The sequence below is a fragment of the Seriola lalandi genome, unplaced genomic scaffold (genome assembly GCF_002814215.2).
Source record: "Seriola lalandi dorsalis isolate HSWRI2012SDOR001 ecotype SW California unplaced genomic scaffold, Sedor1 jcf7180002054919, whole genome shotgun sequence".
In the NCBI taxonomy this organism is placed as follows: Eukaryota; Metazoa; Chordata; class Actinopteri; order Carangiformes; family Carangidae; genus Seriola; species Seriola lalandi.
The window spans coordinates 525,569-549,240 of record NW_019525471.1 but is presented as its reverse complement, the minus strand read 5'-3'; the positions used below and the strand labels follow the sequence as shown (position 1 = coordinate 549,240).

The 23,672-nt window shown below is 40.3% G+C and overlaps 1 protein-coding gene across 5 annotated transcripts in view; it reads right to left on the bottom strand.

The window, feature by feature from the left end:
• Positions 1 to 23,352, bottom strand: part of LOC111673475 (RNA-binding protein with multiple splicing-like) — a 36,811-nt gene extending 13,459 nt beyond the window's left edge. For 2 of the 5 annotated variants that reach the window (XR_015436154.1, XR_015436155.1), the window contains exons 1-5: positions 22,919 to 23,351; positions 9,163 to 9,240; positions 8,338 to 8,376; positions 5,638 to 5,700; positions 2,271 to 2,421 (exon numbers count right to left, since the gene is read on the bottom strand). Coding sequence is in view for 2 of the 5 variants with exons in the window: in XM_087169879.1 (XP_087026005.1) it covers positions 56 to 183; positions 2,271 to 2,421; positions 5,638 to 5,700; positions 8,338 to 8,376; positions 9,163 to 9,240; positions 22,919 to 22,981 (522 nt within the window). In the remaining 3 variants the exon portion in view is untranslated. Of the gene's footprint in view, positions 1 to 55; positions 184 to 2,270; positions 2,422 to 5,637; positions 5,701 to 8,337; positions 8,377 to 9,162; positions 9,241 to 22,918 lie in introns of all 5 variants that reach the window. The other 3 variants (XM_087169879.1, XM_087169878.1, XR_015436156.1) reach the window with 3 other exon arrangements.
• Between the last annotated feature and the right edge of the window lie 320 nt (positions 23,353 to 23,672).

Below are 23,672 nucleotides of genomic sequence, written 5' to 3'. Positions count from 1 at the left end.
GGGGGGCAGTGGTGATGGTGGTAGTGAGGGAGGAAGGGGTGGGTTTGCAGGTTACCTGAGCGTGGAGCGAGGAGGGGTAGGTGAAAGCGGGTGGGAGGGCCGGCGACAGCTCCGCCGGGTACAGCGGGTATGACGCCCACACGTCTGGGCTGCTGGGATATAGAGCAGGCACTGTGAGCTCATCTGTGGAAAGAAGAAGAGGAGGAGTGGAGTGAGGAGAGTGGCCAGTGGACGGGTGGGTGGCTAGAGAGACAGGGTGGAGGTGGTGACAGTGGTGGTGGTCGTGGAGGTGCGCTACAGGCGAGTATCAGTTATCTGAAGTGGCTTCCTCTCATTTTATTTCTTTATATTAGCTGAGAGTTAGCTAAGCCCCTCCTCTAAAATCTGACATCAAAATCATAGCTTAGCAACCGTGACACGGCAGGGCAAGTCTGTCACACTCTAGACTCTGTTGAAGCAGTGTTCAATAAAATGTAATAATAGCGATAATAGAGATTATTATAGGAGGATGGAGGATTTGGATTTTTTTTTTCAAATACAAAAACACAAAAGTGTATTGAACAGACTGATAGATGAACAGTTAGTTTTAACTGCTCAAACGTAGCTACATTCGTTAGCATGTCCATTTGCTAGCTTATTATCTACAGTAGTAACTTAACAAGTCTTTTCTTTTCTAACTTTTAAATGAAAATGTCCAGGTTGAAATATGAATGAATAAGTATGTAAGCTTAGCAGCCAAAAAGAGTTAATGTTTCAATGAATCTTCTGATTTACTGTTTTCTTATCAGTCTTATAGCATCCTCCTGTAGTAGTTTTAGCTTGATTAGCTTGTTAGCTACAGCTGCAGCAGTTGCACGGATGGAAACCGGCTTCTGTCTGAAATGAATATCCCACTGTTTTAAAAATTACTGAGAATTAATATAATGGTAAATCTGGCACCTTCATCATTGTACACTGCACATGTACTGTGCAAGAATGGAAAGCTTCTTAGACATTATAGAAACAGCAGCTAAGAGAACGGTTATTTATACTTTCATTATATCACTATAGCTGATATTTCTTCTTTCTTTGCTATTTCAGGAGAAAAGGAGAGGAAACCATCTCAGATGTGATTTACTCACTGAGTCGAGTGTAAAGTCACTGTGAAAAAAAAGAGCATAGCGCATGAGTGAAGAGAGAGATGACAGTGCAGAGTGGTACAGAGTGCGTGAACACTTAAAAACGCAGAATCAGAAGAAGAAAAAAAAAAACAGCTACTCGTTGGAGAAAGATCGGATAGCTGTGTAATTTAAGGAGCGTTTTCCCCCATGCTCTCTGTATCCTGGTAACTGTTTATCAAAGCATGATCAGAAACAAGACTGATTTAAACATCTCTTATCAGAAAATGACAGCAATTTCTCTCTCCTGGTGATTACGTCATGGTTTCATTAATTGTTTCCTTCCATTTCCCACTGGGGCCTCAAGTACACACCCTTTCTCTGGCAAAAAAAAAAGATCCAAGATAAGAGCAGTGTGGTCATTCAGGAAGAATGTACAACCACAGCTGGCCTATGTTCAACTATCAATGACTGATTATTGCACAATCCTAAACCCCTTGGAAAAATATTTAACAAAATGGGGAAAAAAAGGGTAGAGAGCTACATTAGCAAATTCCATACACGGCCTTGAGTCCAAATTATTAGAGCATGTACTGTTTATCTAACAGAGGATATGTGTCATTTAGGGGGAGAGCTCTGATCAAGTTAACCCGTCATGCCAAAAGAATCTGATTTCAAAGAAACATTTTTGTTAACAGATTGCTAAAAGAAATGTCATTAACATGAGTGCACAGGCTGATAATGTTTCCCTGAGGAGCACACAACAAACACCATTAAAAGAAATAAGACTAGGTCAAAACCTAGAATATGCCTGGACCACATCTTTTTGCATTTTGCCTAGTGTCAGCTGCTTTCAGTCCTTTATGTGTTTGCTTCTCTCCCACTCTGTGCTCACGTATACTGTATTTTAATACAGCTGAATTCCCAATATGGCTCTTCTCATTTACATGTTTTTCTGTTTCTGTTGCCAGACAATGGAGCAAGTATCAAATAGTGAATGAAACACAGCCCATTAAGACTACATGTTGACCAGCAGTTACTTCCAAGCCATATCCATGTCTACAGCTAAAGCACAAAACAACTGTCCGGTCACAAGAGCAACTAATGGCCAAAGGAAACAGCAACACAGACAAACAAAAGTAAGACGAGCTCAGGAACAGACGGAGTACTTACAAGGGTCTCTGCTGATGAACTGTGGCCCAGGGCTCTGCTGGGAGGGAGGGGGGTTGGGAGTGCCAACCAGCTTGTTCTTGGCCATCTTGGTGTTGGCTTTGGCAAACTCCAGCCGCAGGGTCTGGGGGATTTCTGGATCAAACCTGACCCCCTGACATACAATGGAAAGATGTGTCAGCACAAATACTGTTTCATAGAAAGCTTTTCTGTGTGCTCTTAAAATAAAATAGTTACAATAGTTGAATTTATTAATCAAAAAGGTCAATGAAATGGTAATTACGCATTACACATTTTGGTTCTGAGATGCTATTAAATTGTTTAAGGTAAAGGTGTGTGTCATCACTAAACAATCAAAGTCTGCATCCTCACCTTATAATGGTAATGCTTTTAGTGATGTTCCTCGACATAGAAATATGGATAATTCCTGAATTATTTTACAAAATGATAGGTTTATGTTATTTGCCAATTATTATTGTTATTACCAATTTCAACTTTATATCAGAGAAATCATTATTTTTTTAGTTTGGTATGGTATATTGCCCTAAATACTGCGATACCCATGAGCTTCGACCTCCATTTCTATTGAGAAGAGCCTTTGAAATGCTCCAACCACCAGTCAATTAACACAACGTCTCTGCAGAAAATTAACATCTGAAACCACCCCTGCCAATTTGTAGCTCTATATAAGTCTTCGTCGTGGACATTGTGGTTGGGGCACGTCATCGCTTCATGAAGGTTGAATTTCTTAAAACCTCAGCTATATACTTTGTATATATGTAGGTTCATAACAGCCATAGTTGCGGATGTTTGGTGGCAAGAAATAAGTTTGGTTATTTTGCAGATATCCATGCTAATGCATTCTTTCACATTGGGTATTCAAAGTAATGTATTTAAGATTTCAGCATACTTCAACTGTTTTTTATACTGATTAAATCTGAATTAACTAAATTCTTACAAACACTAACATATTTGTTCACATCCCAGCAGCCAAGTATGACAAATTCAGACACACTGTTTATATAGTTCTTAAATGTCCCTTGTTTTTCTGGAAGGTTGCTAAAAGTCTTTGTCTAGTAAGATTAGACAAAATGACTTAACAATGTTACATATTAAGTCAGTAATACGTTAGCAACCATACCTGAGACATTATAAATAACAGAGAGCAATTACGAGATTTGCGGTCTTGTGCTCTGAAGTAGTGATGACGAAGACTAATTTAGACCATTAAGGAGTTAGCTATTATGCGCATCTTCCACTTTGGCATTCTCAGCCTTGTTTTGTGTTGTTTAAATGTCCAGTGGGACCTGGCTGATGTCTGGAATTGTCACTCTGTATACTTTTTACCGTTCACTATTTCACGACAGAATTTACTGCCAATATCTTGGCGGTGAGAGGACATTTTCAGTTGCTTAGACTTTGAAGCTTGCTGTAAACAACTCACTGTGGATTACAGTGTTATTCTGGTTCAGTGCATGTGATGACCTACGACTGAAAATCACAACCTGATGACACAAACCTGGCTAGCGCATGATGTCATTTATACAACAGGCAGGCGAGCTATGCTGTCCTCCCTGCTGAACTCGGTAACTAATTTAATATCATGACATCAAAACCCCCATTCGCCGTGACATACAGAAAGCATCACTGCTTAAAGTGAGCCAGATATCCAGGTGAATTCTTGAGATGCCAATGCTAAAAGCCTTCTGACATACCATCGCTCATGACAAGCCAAGTAAAGGTTGCTTTTCTCTCAGATCCACATCAAATAACTCCACATGTGCACTAGTCCAAATCATTTTTCTTCTAAACTTCTTTCGCCTGAAGAAACAAAAGGAATGTGACATAAATAAAGGTTCTTCTTTATCCAAAAACAAAGCTGCTATTTGTTTGGCTTGCTCGGAAGCAGCAAGACAAGGAAGAATTTCACCAGCGACTATAAACGCCCTCTAATTAACGTCATTTGATTGCTTGCAAAGGACCAGCAGAAAAACACGGAGGTCAGATCAATGGAGGAGAAAAGCAGTCAAGAGTAAAGTTCTCTGCAGCACAAGAGTGAGAAGCTGTGAGGATGGGTTTCTCTGCTCGTCCCCGCAGGCTCGGGCAAAGCTGAGCTGAAACAAGCGAGGGATGACTCTTCTCATGAAGGAGAGGGAATTAACTAGGATTGCCTTGGCTCAGTGCACTCACAGCTTCTGCCAGTCGAGGCTGCAGGAGTATAATAAGGTACATGGATATAATGAGGCCTGAGCGCATCTCAGTTTGAACTGTGTTGAATCTTTACCTTGAAATGTGTGTTTTTTTTTGTTTTTTGTTTTTTTTAGCTTCTTAGCATTTCTGCATGTATTGTTTTGGTGATGATGACAACTGATGTAATGTGTGCTATAGTGAGAATAAAGTATTCTCTTAGAGGTTGTATCTGTTCATAGTTTAGAGGAACTTTAACAGAACTACCATAACAGGAAGCAAATCCCCCTTTTCCTACAGTTTCTGTCTTTCCCATATTTCAATATGCAGATAGATGTTTGCAAAATCTGGCTTATCTCCATATGACCCCTGGGACGTTGCTTTCCCCCGAAAAACAAGAGCACTGTTCAATTCTCAGCCCGACTAATTCTATGGAAACAGTCTGACTATTGTTGGCTCATAATAAGATGATAATTTCTATCCTTTCTTCAACTCTCTGCTCCGCGTTTGATGTGTACCAATATCTCGACATCTGAAAGTTGACAGATTCTGCTCGCGTTGTCAAGGTCCCACTTAAGGAGGATGATAAATCTGATCTTTTTCTGTGACAAAGAGATCAACAAAAACTTAAGAAGCAATAGAAGTGGTGGTGTACATCTAGACAAGTAAAAAAAAAAAAAAGGGGGGGGCGGGATAAAGCTGTGTGAGAGCTGGTGTTCATTACAGTCTATCTATACTTTGTTTCAAGTGAGCTGAATAAACCCTGTGAGGATGGGCTCTGTTTTATATTTGAATCTCCCTCATCAAGGCTTTCTACTGAGCTCCATTCTGAAATAAGTGAGATTAAAATTAAACCCTAGATCAATATCTTCTATTTATATGTGAAAGAAGAGCACATTTTCCTCCTGACCTTGCAGGATCCGTGGCAAAGCTTTAAGAAAAATGCTTTATTTACTTAAACAGAAATGTTCAGACATACAGTATTTAGAGCAGCCGTGATATGTTTGTCTTCACTAACTTCCCTGGCTTTTTTGGATGTGAATGTAATGTAGAAATGTCTGGATTTCCCTGGTATCAAATGCATTTGCACAGAAGGCAGAAAAGATCTGATTCCAAGTCATCACAAGATATACTAGCGCTGAGCTGGTGCTTGAGAGGAGCACGGAGAGGGCATGACACTTACGTTCAAGGCATTCTTAGCAGCCTCCGCCTCTGATCGACTGTCAAAGCTGACAAACCCCACTGGCTGGGGAGACAAGAAGACAGAACAAAAGAAAGAAACATGGTTTAAGGCAGAAAACTGAGTCTGCATTTCTGTCTGAGTGACATAGACATGTTGTTCTTTTTTATATATTTTTTTTTATTTCTCATCATACCCACCCCCTTCCTCCTCTGTCTCTGTCTCTCTCTCTCTCCCTCTCTCTCCCTCTCTCTCTCTCTCTCTCTCTCTCTCTCTCTCTCTCTCTCTCTCTCTCTCTCTCTCTCTCTCACACCCTGTTTATAAAGCTGTGGCGACACAGAGAGAAAGAGGGGGAGAGAAAAAGAGGCTGGATGCTTACTTTGTACAAGGAGAGTTCATCATTCGGCTCCCCTATGACCAAATACGGGCAATGTGAGAGCTAGAAAGTGTGTGTGAGTGAGTTTAAGAGAGGCAGAGAGGGGGGGGAGCTGAAAAAGGAGAAGAGATTGAGAGAGAAAGGAGAAGAAAAATGGGGGGTCTTGAGAGTTAGGATTTAGAGGTTAGAGGTGAGAGTAAAAATGAAAGAAAGTGAGGAGGGGGGTAGAAATTGTTTTTAAGACCTTCTCGAACAGGCCTGTCAGTGGAAAACCATGCAATATAGTGTTGCTCACATCTACTTCAGTGGTGCTTGTTTTATATTCTGGTTGCATGACTTCAGAGCCGGCGCCCTCAATAGTAAAGGTGAGTGAGCAAGAGGGAAAAGCAAAAAAAAAAAAAAAAAAAAAAAAAAAAAAAGGATGCAGGTTTGGTTGTCAGATTTCTAACCGCTGCTGCAGACATGAACAAAGAATACACATTTTTGCGGCGTATGTATGTGTGTGTGTGGATGGGGATGTTGGGAGGAGGTGGGGTGTGAGAGGAAAACGAAATCTCTAAACATGTTGCTCCCATGAGGTCGCACTGTGTGATCTGGAAAAGCAGTCTAGGGTTATGGGAATTTTGAACAAGTCGAGTGAAGAAGAGGAGGAGGAGGAGAAGGAGGAGGGGAAGAAAAGAAAAGAAGAAACTCAACAAAAAAAAAAAGAAACACGGACTAAGTGAAGACGTCAGGAGGAGGAAGCCAACAGGAATATAAATAGAAAGGGTCTGAGATCTGGCTCTTGCTATATATGGTAGTGGCTGTGTGTTCTCTGGACGGGAAGGGAGAGGGAGATCGATTGATTTACATCACCACTGTCATTGCCATTAGTCGAGAGGAGAGTCACTCAAAACAAAGCCCGAGGAATGTTGCACAGCACTTTGCACAACGTGACTGAACATAAGCATCAGTTGGTATTTGTCATGTAGAAGTTTGCAACTGTGAAACTATGGAGCAATGAGGTCTGTAAAGAGAGGGCCAAAGTGCACAGAGAGGTGCTGAGTGTCTCACTTATTCATTAAACATGTAAAACCTGTACAAACCACATTTTCTAGATTAGGAAATCTGCAATGCTGCAAGTTAAGTGAAGGTCAATGTAGCTTTTGGACTGAACTGTAAAGCTTCAGTCACATCTAGAACTGCAATGATTGTTTTATCAACATTGAATTAATCAGCAAATGTTTTGAAACTAAACTACACCCAACAGTGATGTCACAGGGTCCCGGAGTACACCTGTACATCACTGCAGCGAGGTGAGAAGTTGCTCTTTGAGTGATTTCTTCTGCTTCTCCCATGTGAGGATTTGCTGCCTTTTTTCTGTTTCATACATTGTAATGGAAAAATTAATCAACTTATCGAGAAGATATTTCACAGATTAATCAATAAAAGTACTTGTAAGTTGCAGTCCTAAACACAACAGTATGAGGTTCAGGACAAAAACACAATAAACAATACATTAACATTATCAGTATTACAACAACCCTTACTGACATCACTAAAGAGGACCTAAATGTATTAAAACTTGTAAAGTTAATAGTTCTAATTTGAAAGGTTTTGATGGCATGCAACCATAATGAAATGAAAAAGGGAAAATCCTGAACCATACGATAGGATTTCACTGGTCCTGACGAAATTTAACTACTGGAAAAAAAGCTTCCCTTTGTTCTTAGTTTTAGAGGTATTATACTTAGCACATTCAATCTAAATCGCGCTAAACCCTTCTAATGAGCATGTCATGTCTTTATGGGAAACAGTGTAATGTGGTAATAAGTACACTGACATGAAGCTAAATTGCTTAACTCTGGATGTGGACACCTGCCAGCTGAGCTCATTTTCAGTCCTGCGCCCCTGGAGGCAAAACTCAACCGTCAGTACTGCTCTTGTCAAAACGCTCGCTTTGACACCTCAAAAATTCTTTTCCGTCTCCCTTCCCATCCCGGCATGTCCCACTGGAGTTGACTGTCTGCGACTACAAGCATACTATCTGACTGCCAAAGGCAAGTTGGTGCAACACTTTTTTCCTTCCCTCTCCAAAATAACCTTTTTATTTTTTTTCCCTTCTCCAGGTACTTCCTGACAAATAGCGCTAATCCATCATGGTCAACAAGCCGATAACACCAAGAGGAGAAAAAATAGGACAGAGGAGAGACAAAAAACTTAAAGGTGTTGATGAGCTAGAGATTGCGTAATGCAAACAGTAACAGCATGATGAGAGAGTGACTGATGGCTTCATTTATTAGTTTCTTTGTATGGAAATACAGGGTTCAGTGTGTCTTGTAGCATACCTGTTTAGAAGTCAGTTTTATCAAGGAGCCTTCATAGCCCTGAAACAAAGAAAGAACATGTTAGAACTGTGGAAAAAAAAAAGTCTGTTAACAAGGACAAAATTACAATTTGATGTTTAAAACAAGATATTTTAGGGATTCTAGTGGCCAAAATGTTGCAAAACATATTATTCTGTGCTAAAGTATTGCATTATAACATTTGCATTCAGTAAAAAAAGTCTTATATTTTTGCATTGCAGAGTCATAACTGACTAAGCTAGGTTGTTTCATGGGTCAAGGAGCTCTTATGAAGACCATATGGACTGGATTGTTATGTCTTACCTGATTAATCGAGATTTACTGCTTTCAGCACTCATGATATAAACCATTTACTCAGAGTTCATACCATGAGCATTATCTAAGTGAGGGATTAGATGCATAGCGATTGTCCCATTATTCACTTTAACTGTGCTGCTTCTGCACCATTGAAGTGCATTATTCTATTATTCCACTGGTCCAAAAAGCTTGCAGCATACACTTGCATTCACCTGAACTAAAATCAGGGACTCTGTGCTGTCACAAAGTGAAGTTTCTGAGGTGAAGCAAATAGCCTTGTTTTTGTATCACAGGCAGCGAGCCATTTTTCCATGAGACACGCACACACATAAGCTTCCCGTGGATCAAGATGTGATTGAACCTCTGCTTTAGGAACACAGACACTTGAACCTCGCGGGAGAGTTTCCATTGCCGTTTATTTCATCACCATTAATGGAGGTCCCATTGACGGCTGGAAAGAAAGCTGCTAAGAATAGCTACAGCCCATCCATTTAAAACATACAAACATACCTTAAATGGTCTGAACAGGAGATAGAGCTCCCGCGGCTTAATATCCAGTGGTAGCCCACTGACAAATAGCGTTCGGACCTGAGGAAGACAAGAAAGAGATCATGTATTTTTCATTAACCTCCACTAGTTATAAATAGCTACCTTGCATACCTGACAGTAAAGGATGAGGATATGAGGAAAAGGACAATGAGCATGAGTTGAATAGTTCCCTGGTTTGGCTTTTACAGTAAAAGAGACGTTTTATTTGCTGATAAAGATGTATTTCAGCTCCACACACACACACACACACACACACACACACACACACACACACACACACACACACACACACACACACTCATATAATCATACCTTTCTACACTAAGTGTATTGTGTTCTCCTGTTTAATCTATTGCCTGCTGTGTTTTATGGCAATCCTCCCTCACAGCTCTAGCCTCTGTTTTACATTTGAACTTTTCAACTTGCAACTTGAGCTGGCATTGCTGGGGAATTACAATGTATATGTTTGCTATGAAAGACTAAAGGAAAATTTAACTGTTTGTACTGAGTCACAGAAGGTAGAAAACCACAGGGGGAGCAACAAGAGAGTAACTCCAAGTGTGATTTAAGGCAAGGAAGTGGTTCTTATGTCATGTTACAATGTGTGTTGATAGAGAAGTAAAGTTAAGGCCGTGTAACAGCACTAGGTGCACTGCAAGTTTAGGTTTATTAAAAGGAAATTTTAGGCGTTTTTGGTAAGCAAATCTTAACTGACTACTACATGAAAACACTGTCCAAGCCAAAACAGCTTTAAACTGCATATGTTCCCTAAAACCTCAGTATCAACCCTGAGAGATGAAAAAATGTGAAGATGAAAAAAGGTAAATGACATTGACAGATATAAGGCAGCTGATATTGGGTGCGTGAGAGTGAACTTGTCTTATGCACTGCATGTGCTGAGAAAAAGCATAAACTTAAACCACTGCTTTGGAAACTATGGGGGGAATGTACAAGAGAAAACACTAGAAAATTGGTGTGGACTAAACTGAAAGAGTTGCAGCGGAGCGACATTTTTTTAAAGGTCTGTCACTCAAATGTCAAAAAGAAGTGTCTTATTAAAAAAACAGAGGTGTTAATACAGACTTTGTTTTGGTAAAGAGCTAGAAAATAAAAACGATGAAAGTAAATATATAACTTAAAAAATGTGCCTGTCAAATAACTAGTACAAAAAAGTGCCCTAGCTAATCATGTCTGAGCTACACAAGAAGACTAATACGGCTCTGTGGCATACAGTGGTAAACAGCTAGCCTAGCTCTGTGTGTAGAGATAGTAAAATCCACCTATCATCCCCTCTAAAGCTCAATAATTAACACATCTATATCTTGTTTGTTTATTCTGTACATAAAAGTAAGTGTAAAACACGGTGCTAAAGAGAGCTAATGCTATGCATGTATGCATGTGCTAACCTAAGCTAACCAGCTGCTGGCTTTAGCTTTATACCTAATGCACACTTATCAAGTGGTATCAATCTTCTCATCGAACTCTTACTAATAAAATAAATAGGGTTACTTCCCAAAATCCATGTTCCTATTTCTTTAAGAAATTGATAATAGCAAGAGGCAAAAAGTTATTTTCTGACTGAAAATGGCAGTTTTCATACCCAAAATGGCTTGTAGGAATAAGGATTACAATACTGCGGGTGCGCTCACACTTCTTTCACTAAAATTGGCCAAAACTGTCCATTTGAGCTATAACATTGCTTATTTTTGCAGTGTCAATCCTTACGCTACGCTATTGGCAACCTGACTAGCATGCCTAAAAAGCTTAGTGTGAACAGCAGGTACTTCTTTCAACATATGCAGACACATTAGCACCAACGCCAACATTTAGTAAACACAGACGTAGCAGCACTAGAAGACACAGGTGCTGAGACGTCCTGTCACAGCTCATGAATGCAGATCTGGTTACATTTTGCAGGCAAACAAACAGGAAAATTTTATTTGTTGCATGTAATTGTAGATGTGTCTGTCCTTAATAAAGGGCCACTCCAGGAAAGAGTTGTTAACACAAGTATTTCTAACTATAAACCACAACATGTGTCTCCTATTAACACAACAGCTTTATTTTTGCACTTAACCTCTCTTAAGCTTTACAAAACACTGAAAAAAAAACCCTGCCTTTTTCCAGTATAGTGGTACTAAGATAACTGGGGCAGACATGAAATAATATATTAAAAATTGTTTAGACAATTGTATTATCTCTTCAGACACTAATCACACCTCCTACCTGGAATTATCGCCTAATTAAAGTTGACTTGGTACAGGAAAATAATTGCTTTAGTGCACAGGAGACATCAAAATCAAACAATAGACTGTGTGCATCAAACCTACTACCAACATCTCCACCCTCCACACCAACATCAATACTGTGGTAGTGGATGTGTACTTTAATTATTTATTCAATAATCTGATTCTATTAAGGGCTGAATTTAGAATAAAACCATAGGTATGCAGTTACACAGAGTAGATTCAGAGCTCCCAGATTCATTAGATAGTGGATTCACAACTCGGGGGACAAAGGAACTGCTGAACTAACACTACACCTCATTCCCACATGTAACCTGATACGCAACACTGATGCCAAAGTCAGAGCAACACACAAACAAAGGAGCTTAGCAACTGGGGGAGCAATAGCTGATGAGCGCCAAACCGACCATCCAGCCAAAAAAAATCTCACCTCGGCGACTTTCTCACCTTCACTCTTATCTTATCTGAGCCGAGCTGAACCCTGCAGGCCCATCACTGGGCTCTGTCTGTGGCAGGTCTGTTTAAATAAACTCAACTGAGGGCCTCCTTATATGGAGTTACATGGGAACAAAGAGTCAGAACAGGATGGTATCAATCAGACACAAGCAAGGGCAGTCACCGACAGCTGTTGAAGCCGATAAAACGAATAGTGTGGCGTTAATAAAAAAAAAAGTGATGTAAACTAAAAATCCAAAAGGTGTTTGAGGAGTAGACAAGAAGATGTCACAAGAAGCTGTAGGTTTGAAGTTTCTATTGGGGACTGGTTTTGTTTTCACTGTTGTTTTTGCTTTTTCAGTGATCCTGGACATAACTCTTGTTGAAGCTGCACATGACCACAAAAAGACGCCAAATAAACCTCTGAGGAAAAAGATCTGCTGCTGTTCAAATGACAGATTTATATTTCACCCGTAAGAGCTGTTCCTTCACTTCATGTGGATACAAGTCGAAACTGAACATCAGATCACTATAAAGCAAATATCCTGCGTCTGTCATTTCATGTAAGATTAAAATAATAATAATAATAATAATAATAATAATAATGGCATATTCTTAGATAAAAATCATGTCTACTGAAACTTGGTCGTTGACCTTTTCTCCAACACTACCTAAACGGGTATTTGGCACACATGTTAACTAAATCACCCTTCCCTTGCCAAGCTGTCTTAGATCGCATCCTAGATGTAGCTCCTGTCTTCAGTCATGAGCCTAATGGACAATTGTGTGTGTTTATCTGAACTTGTGCAACAATGAGTCCTCCACACATTCAGAACAATGGGACATTCTTGGCTGTGTCGCACTTCATTCCTGAGACTTCCTGACGTCAGCTGTTGTGATATATGATCGTTTTGCCGTGTGTCCGGTTTGGAGCCGACTGCACATGGTGGATACAGGATGATTCACAGGCAAATGTGTCAACAGCTCTCTCCTGCAGACATCAGCTGTTGATTACAGTATCAGTCGTTATTCATGTTGCTTTGAGGCTGGCTGGAGAAAGGCCGAGAGTTATAAGCGTGCTGCCACCAGGTGAAGTGAGACATCAAGATTTCATGATGTAGTAAACTCAACTGAAGGTCAGGCCAGGGGTTGAGCAGATTCTGCAGATTCGTAAAAAGCACAGATAAACCCTCTGCCACTGTTTTATTGGGTTTTAGAGACATTGTTTTATTGGTTCCTCGTGAGTCACATACCTACATTTCCATAGTGCTGAGTGGCCTGCTACGGGCCTTTGAATCATTGACCATTTATGGCGTGCTCACACACCAACATGCATGCAGGCTTCAATCAAAAACAGCGGTCTCTACCTACCACAAGCCAGCTGAGTATTTCACAGCCGGCGTACCAGTGCAGTTCCTTGGCAACGCCTTAGCAGAGAACAGCAGAGCGTGGAGCCCCAGGCCAAAAACATCAGATCCTATTAAGGCCACTTCTGCAGCAAGTCCCAGGGGATCAATGCACCTCTTATCAAAGAGCCCTGACTCCACAAGCCCCGGATGAGGTCATCACCCTATTGATACTCTATCATTGCACCTTGCAGGTTTTCTGGTGCCACCCTAAGCTTGTAGAAGGAGGGGTAAGAGGTCTGTGCTCACAACAATACTCAACAGCTTGGTTAAAGTGTTATCTTAAAGGATCATTCTGGTTTAAAACTGGTGAGATAACATTGTGCTCACCAAAGTCATTGTTGAGATCTGGGGCTATAACTAATGATTATTTTAATCAGCATTTCATCTCTATTGTTTTCTCAATTAATAATTTTGTCTATAAAAAGTGAAAACATGCTCATCATCATTTCCCAGAGCCTAATGGGATGTCTTAAATTCTCATTTTATCTGACCAGCAGTTCAAAACCCTTTGTTTACTATCATGTCTGATATGACTGAGAAAAGCAGGGAATGGTTAGCATTATTGGTAGAAAAATGATGGAACAATTAACAGATTATTGAAATAGTTACTGATAATTTTATCGACAAGTACAGTAGGTCAAAGTTGAGCCAGGATGAAAATTTGGGAGTTTACAATACACAGTATGGGTAATAAGTTTATTGTTTGCCTTTGTTTTCACTTCCAAATGAGTTTGACTAACCTGGAAGTTTGTTTCAAACCTGTCTGATCATCTGACTGCTTGTGTTTCTTGCCCAGTCGGACTGGTTTAATGATGCTGCTGTGTTCAGAGATCTCAGCAATTAACTCTGTTATTACTACCAATAGAAACAATGGTCAAAGTCCAAGTTGTAATAAACCAGAATTGTTCTTTAAATGAGCCAGATGAAGGAGAAAAATAACAAAGGAAGATAAATTTAGTATGGAGCTAAAACATCTGGTATTAAAAATATCAGCTACAGACTGATGTTTTTGTAGCCTTATTAATGAAATGTCATGTAAGGGAAAAATCTCAGCCTTGCACCAAACAGCGTTTCCACTATCAGATGTCACAAAGCTTACATTCAAATATTTAAAATTTCCTCCAGTGTAGCCTGCAATTTGTCAGCCATCATGAAGCGACTTGATTTGTCTCATTAAATGACGTAGCAACTTATTCATGTCATTTCTATTCAGCTTGCGTTGTAGACTTATAAAATTTGTTACACTTACTGCCTGAAATGCCTCGTTATCCTCTGCCGCACTGTGTGACTTTCTCAGATATTTGCTCTGACTTTAATTGAGTGCTTTTTCGACCGTCCATTCTGGCTGGAACGAGGGACACGACCTTGGTGCAATGTGACATGATTACTATGTGTGTCTTTCTCCCTCCCTGTGTGTGTGTGTGTGTGTGTGTGTGTGTGTGTGTGTGTGTGTGTGTGTGTGTGTGTGTGTGTATATGTGTTTGACAGCCAAGTTAATAGATACAGGTCCTTCAAGCCAGATGTGGCAGGACACAGCTCTAAACCTGGGGCCTTGAAAGAGAGGGTACAGTAGCCAGCCTATTGTGGCAAGTGAGTGCATGCAACAATGCTGAAATTACCTGCATATGAAATCAAAAAAGCTCAGAAGAAATCGTTCCTTGTACATTCGCACTAGTAGTTTTCAAATCCCCGCACAAGTCGTTGGCTGTGACCGAGGAAAAATCAAAGTCTACCCATAAGCACATGCGAGCTCAGGGCAAGCCGAGTTTTCTTGCATCAGTTGAGTGCCACATTATTAAAAGCAGTCTAGCTGACAGACTCCCACACTGCTTTGCTATCTTAGTTGTCGCTGATCTGTGTTGGCATCGCCCTCCATCATCCTTGCAAGTTTTTTTTTTCCTGCATCTTCCGTGTCGGAGAATGTGAAGAGTGAGAGACTGCAGGCCTGAGAGGTGTCAAACGACCATAAATGGATGACTATGTTTGTCTGTTAATCACCAGGGTTCAACGGGTCAAGTTTCACATTTAGGGTGAGAGGTCACAGGCTAGGCACAGGTTATTGTGTAGGTCAGGGATCAACTGTGAGGTTGAGCACACTCCAAACGTCACAACTGAGTCGTGAGAGGAGAGTTTCTTTGTTTTTCTCCCTCTCTCTTGCTCACACAAGTGCTTTTGAGCAACAATTACAGCTCAGTACGGGTCTGTAAATGTTCCAACGGGTTAACCTTTAAAAGACATTTAAAACAAATGACCTAGGAAAAGCAAGTAAGCGCCCACTGCAGTGTTTTTCCTTCTCTTGCTCGGAGACTCGTTTCTTCCTCTCTCCACAACAGTTTCCTTTGTCTTTAATGAAACTTAATGACACATATGCGCTCTTTCTTTTTCATCAGCCATTTCTGACTGCAGCAAAAAGGCCTTAAGGTGTCATCTGGATGACGTGTGGAGGAGAAGACCGACCTATTCACAGATTGTCAGCTACACATCAGTTTGACTACTCGGCTGTCAGCTTAGAGTTCATCACAATCTTTCATACTAGTTTCCTCTCTTCTTCCTGTCTCTCATCTGATGAGTCTTGATGAATGTACTTAACATTCCAGTGTTCATTAACGTGAACTAATCGGCTAAGTCCATGTCAGCCTTTCCTGGGCTCTCTTTGTTGCCGCTTGCCCAAGTGGACACCTTAAACTGTTTGGTTTTGAGGTTGGGTGGGTAGAGGGTTAAAGTGTCCTGTGCCAGTGGAAAAAGAAAAACAACAATGGGTACTCAGTCATCCTTTGTGTCTCCATGAAGAAATCCAAGCCTGCTGCCGATATGTTGTTTCCTTTATGTGATAATACAGCTGTTCTTTTGTGTTTGTCACTGACAGCACTTTAAGATCCTATATTTACGGTTGCCAATATTGATTAATTTGTTATCAGTTTATCTATAAATCTATCATACTCTTGATAAATGACCTGTCAATAGACTGCAAAACAAATCATCACAAATTCCCATAGCTCATGCTGATGTCTTAAAATTGAGTAATTCTCCAAAAAAGTAAAAAATCCCAAATGTTGTCAAAGTACAATAATACGAAAGAAAATCAACATGTGCAAAGCTGGGACCGGCAGATGTTCTTCATTTTTGGCTTGATTAAATTTTTTTGTTAATCAACTTATTAATCGAAACAGCACTAACTTAATTTTTAGGATGCTTTAGGGTCTGTTGTTTAGTTTAAAGTAAGACTGTGTAACTTTTGAAATGTGAAATAACTCAAGTCTCTAAAAAGTAGAAATTATAAGCAATTAAATGCACTCTTTGGACTCTCAGCCGTAAGTGACATGTTCTCCTGGCTTGTTTCACCTGACCGATAAACCGAAAGATTCAGTTGTTGCTGTCATATATGATGAGGAAAAGTACAAAATCCTCACATTTGATAAACAGCATATGTTTTCCAGTTTTGCTTGTAAAATGTCTGAAATGCCGATTATCAAATTAGTTACAGATTAATTTTCTATTGTGTCATAAAATTATTGACTAATCATTTAGAGAGAGCGCTAATCCTTTCCAGGAGAAGTATGACATTACATCTTACGAGTGACAACAGAACAATAAATTAGCCTCGAATTGAAGGGTTTATCTATTGAGGCCTACAGACTTTTTTACTTTCGAGTTTGGTCCCATCTTTCCAAACAATCTGACCTTGGATAACCAACGTTCGCTGGCCAGTCAAACGACTGTTGGCATACAGTTGGGTAGACAGATGGACAGGTTTCTCCTTGTTGTCATTCTGCCCAGCTCACTTCTGTCTTTAGGGCTCTTCTCATGACCATAAATGGTCTTTCTGTTCAGAGATCTCAGGGTCATGCTTTCAACGTATGGGCCGATAAGTGATAAGGAAGAGTGTCTACTGGGACTAAAATGGGTGCAAGAGAGAGAGGGGGCAGGAAAAGAAAGAAGGGAGGGGTAGGAAAGAGGAGAAGAAGAGTAACAAATTATAAGCAGTACCAGGGTGGAGGGAGAGAAAAAGGGAGGAAATGGCATGAGAACAAGATAAAGAGAGAGAAGGAAAAAAAAGGGTGGGACATACGAAAGGACGGAGGGAAGGAAATGAAGGGGAAGGGAGATAAAAATGGAGAGATGGAGTACGAGAGTAGGAGTACGGATGAGGGGATTAGAGAAAAGAAATTAGATGATTTTCTAGAATTAGTGACTGAAAAGGTGCAGAGCATAAAAGGAGTGTGAAGGGAGGTGTAAAGAGAGACAGAGGTGAGATAGCGATCAGTGTAAGGTGGATAATTATAGCTCGTGAGTAAGCGATATTAAGTGGAGGTGAGTGAACAAGCACATAAATACAGTATGACAAAGCAAGACAAGATGGCTGACGCTCTCTAGGCACAAGCTCGCATTTCCTTCGGTCATCTAGAGTATCATTAATTACAAAACAAACTCAAAGTTGACAGCTAAGGCCTTTTAAGTAAAGCGGAGCCTCTCTCCTCACTCTTGGTCACCGTTAGTAGTTTTTATATAGCTGTAGATATATTTATTTAAATATTTGGTACAATTCTTTAACTCCGTCCTATTCCTTTTCTTCTCGCATCCTTTTCTTCTCACAACGGCTTTGCCAGCCGTTCCTGACGCTAAGCCTTGTTGTTGTCTTTTCAAATACCTCTTGTCGCACAGCTGACAAATGGCTAAGATAAGATGACAATTCCCCCGGCGCTTTTATAAATAAACTCCAACTTATCAGATGGGTAGATGGGACAGGGTTTTACTGCGTGTGAGCCCGTATAGGGTCTTTTTGTCTATATTATTGTATATCTGTGTTTTTTACAATGTTATTTTAAGAATGCCCCAAAGTCTTAATCTACAGTGAATCAATATGTACAATGTCTTCAACAATCGGTGAGATTCTTTGTATGTTTTCCCTTTTGCCCTATCATGGCCACTTTACCTTCTAAGCTCCCCTCCGGTAACGTTTCATGTCACAGAGCGTTAATATATCTGCGTGCCCTTTTCATAGATACATGCACACGTACGGACCACACACACACACACACACGCCCACGCCACTGTGCTACAGCCCGGCATGGCCTCCCTGTGCTTCACAGTGCTTCTCTAGCAGCGGCGCTCCCCACCTACGTCTCTTCATGGAAAAGGTCACACTGGCCACATGACCTGTTATCTGAAGAGGACTTGGTGGAACCCCAAAGCAAGCCAAGCACAATCCAATTACACCCCAGGGAGATACGCCACATTTGCTGAACTCTGCTTGAGTGATATTCTGTTTCTCTTTGGGCACTTGTAAAGATCCACTTACATGTTTATGGTCAGCCAAAACCTAGAATAAACAGATGTCTGACAAGGTTCAAACTCCTGCTGTGCTAGACTGTTACATGTAAGAAAACTGTTTTACTGTGAATTAAGATTTCAAGTAAAGAATGGTTTCATCCTGTGGAGAAAAACAATAAAAGTGTAGATACTCTGCATTCACTCATTTGTCAAAAATGAGTTGCAGTTTGAGAGTGGACCGCCTGCATCAGCAAGGCTGGGCAGGTCTCGACTTAAATAAACATGAGTTAGCTTGAGGGAAACTGACAGCAAAGAGGCTAAAGGTCAAGCTCAGTCGGGTGACTTGGTTAGCTATGATGCATTCCATTTACTCACAACCTGTAATGCATCTCTTCACCGTTCTCTCAATCATTCCCTTCTCTTTTTACCCCAATCCCTTAACACAAAACCTGCCTAATAATTATAAAATAAATGATTATTTCCAATGCAAGTTTAACTGCTGCTTTTTCTGTAAAATGTAAGAAAACTTAAAATTTTGACATTTCAATTTTCCAGATCCTACGGTGAAATCTTCTTGCTGGTTTTGTCTCAGTCCACACAAAGATACTCAAAAGAGAAAAGGAGAATCTGGAAGGAGCAAATCTTTGGCAGTCTTTGCTTAATAAATGACTTAAATGATTAATTACTTGAAATTTGGACTGCACCTGATGATTAATCAGCTGATTATGTTCTTGAATAATTGTTTGGTCTCTAAAATGAGCCTAAGGCTCAAAGTGATGTATTCATAGTTTGTTTTCTCCAACCTCTAATCCATAAGGCAAAGGCTTTCAATTTAAAAAATAACTTTTGGTGAACTGGGTTTGTTCCTTCACTGCATGCGCTCTTGTCATAATATGTTACCTTCCTGAAAACACAAACGCGCCTGGAATTTGTCACCTCGCTTCAGTCTTTATGACTGTACTTCACATCACTGTCTCCACAGTTAAAAATGAACGAATCAGTCACAGAAACATATTCAGTTCTTCTCCTGACACTAACTTCAATTCACTTTTAAAGAAAATCAAATCTACTCTCCTTCATCTCCATACAAGGTCTGGAATCCACGGCTTGACATTAACCATGTAAGAGGCGGCGTGTCACCTCGACTACATCAGTGGCCGTTGAGTGCCACAGTATGTGAAAGCATCCAGAACACCCGATAAATAAAGCTTATCAAACTAGCTCGCAAGATTAGATGCTGCTGGGCCTGAAACCTGCATACCTTGCCTGCAACAAGACCATGTTTGGTGAGCAGTGGTCCACAGAAGATAAACATTAAGCATCGTCGAGCTTTGGTGTACACTGACGATGGCGTGTGAGGTTGAGCAATGAAGCAGGCATGAGAAGCCAAGCTCGCTACGGCGCTTTACTGGTGCGAATCAGTGATCCATTGAGTCACATACTACACTGTGCAAGAGGGGGGAAACGCTGCTGTTGTTCAGCATGTGAGAGTCATACCAGCAAGGTTGTTAAACTTTGGCTCTCATAAGGTCTTTAGTTTATGGTTACTTTAGTGTTGTTAAGCACAAAGCTGTCTGGCATTGTACATTGAGTAGTTTTGACAAAGGGGAACTTGATGAATGTTTCCAGACAGGAGTTAAGGTGGGAGAAGTTGAAAACAAGATGTCAAATTAGTAACTTCATCACCAATAAAGCAGCTAATATTTTACTTGAATTAAACACAACTTGTGACCAAAAAGACCAAACTATCATGCATCACACGGAAAAAATGCAAGTCATACTCAGAAATTACTCACTTACTCTTAGTCCTGTGTGTTTTTGTGTGGATATCTACACCTGTCTGCAAAAGTGCGTGTTGTGCGATTGCACCTATCCCCGCCTGCTTGTATATGTGAGTGTGAATGTGTGTGAGTGTGGTACAGTCTCCTCAAAACTTGCTGTTCCCCTGCATACAACACGCATCATTACAGCAAAGATAAAGTGCTGCTGTCTAACCTCACGTTAATTCACCTGAGTAAATTTAAGTCCCTGCCAGTCTGGATGGCTTCCAAACATTTCCACAATCATTAGGTTCCTCTGGCCATTTCTCTCTCTGTCTCGATGTCTGACTTTTACACAAAGCAAGAGACAAGCCTCGTCTAGTCTCCTCCGCTTGTGGACATCACATCAATTTAAAACATCTTTTAGGGGTTTATTTCTCAAACAAAGAGACAAACAAAAAAAGCTGCAAATTAACTAACAATTACTCTAATTTTTTGACTAATCTGCTAGTTAATTCTAAGTAAATAAATTACTTATTTGGTCTATGAAATTTCAGAAAATAGAGGCACAATTCCCCAGAGCCCAAGGTGACATTTTTAGATTGCTTATTTTGTCTGAAAACTTGTCCTTAGGGCAAGAATGTTCAGTTTAGTATCAGAAAAAATGTAGGTGAGCAGCGACTCCTCACATTTGAGATGGTGAAATCAACAATGTTGCGCACTTTTGCTTGAAAATGACTCAGTTATCAAAACAGCTGCCCAGAGTGTCAGTTGACCAATTAACTGAATAATCATTTTAGCTCTAAAACAAAGTCACTACATGCTGTGTTGAGTAATGTACAACCTGGTAAATGCAAATTAATCAGATAATTAACTTTCATTAAAATGATTTGGAACAATCTCTCTTCCAGCTGAAGCAAATATGTTGAGCCACATAGCGCAGAAACAATTTGTTGATTCATTGTTCAAGAGGAACTATGAATCCTTTAGGTCATTTATTAAGCAAAAAAAATTACATTTGCTGGTTCTAGCTTCTCAAATGTGGGAATTTGGTGCTTTTGTTTATTTGGGGTTTTGAACTGCTAAATGTACAAAACCAAACATTTTAAGACGTCACATTTCCCTCTGAGAACTTGTGATTATTCAATAATGACTGTAATCAATTAGTTGCAGTCTCAGAGTCAGGTGCTGGTGAGTGGACCTTAAAACCCAAACTCTCCATTAGGTTTCCAAGAAGTCAGTACTTGTGTCTTTACCTCATCTGTGTGGTGCTACAGTAACTCCTTGCATCCATAGTAACCTCAGCAGGGGACCAAATATGGTATTACAACAGGCTGGGTATGTTTGGCTACTCAGTTACAAAGTGACGAACTGTACACTGAGCCTTAATCAAACTGCTCCAAGAGAAATATCTGATATAATCTAATATACTTTTCTTACATCACTTAGCCGCAGATATGTGGGGCTCTGAAAAAACAAGTGTGACGTTTGAATAGAAATACTTCCACGCCAAAGAAAATCACCTCATGCTAAGAGAACCACTTCAAACTTATTTACCAAAAAGGCCATATTATGGATCCAGATTGTGCAATGTTTACAGAGGAGAAGAGGAAGAAACTGGGCTGTTATCCAGCATGTTGGAGAGGAAATACATTTTCACCAGAAACTAAATGGATTACCTCACATTTTTGGACGCACAATATCATTCTCGTGTGTTAAGATGTAATGAAGTTATATTCGTAGAGAGGCTTTTCTTGCATGACTGTAATGCAGTGGGTCTGGGTTACAAAGACTTATTGCCTACATGTTGCAGCAGCAGTTGTTAGAACTTGAATTGCTCCCTAAGCTTCAGTGAAAACTAATTCACCCTGGCTCTGAATTCCCTTTACCACTGTGTTTCAGTGTTGTGTGGAGTCTGGCTTCATGGTACAGTAAGCCAGAACTGGCAACACTTAAGTCTTTTGTCAAGTAACATATGATTATCTTCATTGTAGACATGGCTTTAGACTTTTTCAGGAACTACTTATTAGTGATTCATCAACTACAAGTTCCTGCCTTGTTCCTACACTCAGTATTTCTTGTACTTTGTTGTAATGTTTTTAAGAAAGAAAAAAGGCATGGCTGACCTGGACATGACTACACACTATGAGTTCGGTTACAAAAACGAAAAGAAAGAGACATAATATAGGCTATATATCTAAAAAGTGAAGTAAAATAGATGACAGGTGCACAATTTAGTGAAAGAAAGATGTACTGCCTTTAGGAAAACATAACAATAAATGTCATGAGTGTACCATACAGCAGCGCTAATAATGTGACAGCAAGACGTGCAACTTTTACAACGTAAAAAATGGGTTACAGCACAGAAAATGCTACCGTACCACAAAAGGAGATACCTAAACAACTACAGGAATATTACAGAGATACCATAGGTGATAGATTTTAGCTGTGGTGGCTAGAAACTCGCTATCAGGACAGCGGGTTTCGTCTGAATCGATGTACTAAGATGTCGTTATGGGTCACGGTTCGACCCAGTAAAATAAAGCGCGTTTTAACAACAGAGGGACCAGGTAGGTGCTCGCGTGCGGATACATACCTCCTCTTCGTGGTTGGTGAATTCACTCTGCTCGTTTTCTTTCTCGATTTTGTTGTTATTCATTCTGAGCCGGACTCTCTTATCACTTTCACTTGGACTGTCTTCTTCCTCTCCTCGTCTCTGCTTCGCTCTCTTCTTCCTCTCCAGGACCCAAAAATTAAAAAAGCACCCTCCGACAGACAACAGTCCGCGTGCGGCCGCTGTCCTACTGACCCGAGCTTCCCACTAGTTTGGCGACATCAATGATAAGTAAAGATTTTTTTTTTTTTTAAAGAGGAAAAACTCGGTTGTGAGTGGTGTATTTGTGCTGTCAGATATTCCTCAGCATTCCCTGGAAAGCTTCTCCGGAGGCTCTTGTTGCTGTTCCCCAAATGAAATAGAGTAAATGTTCATCTGGACTGCGCCGCAGGCAAACTTCTCTCCCCATCTCCGCGTGAGGGAAGGAGGGAGGGGTGGAGGAGGGAGAGAGGGAGGGGTTTAGTAGGGTGGGGTAAAGGGTGGGATGCGTTTGCTGGATTTTATCAAGTTTTATCAGGTGCTGGAAGAGTGACAGTGGAAAATCAGTGCCAATCACCTTCTGGGACCAGCTGAGTGTTATTTTAGTCACTGCAACATAGCTGAAGATATAGGTTTTAGAAATATTGACCCCAGACCACCACCTCCCACTGCAAGAAAGTCTGATTAGAAACCAAAAGAAGAAGTCTTCAAACTCCAGCCCCTATTTTATATTATTTTTATATTCTTTATTCATTTG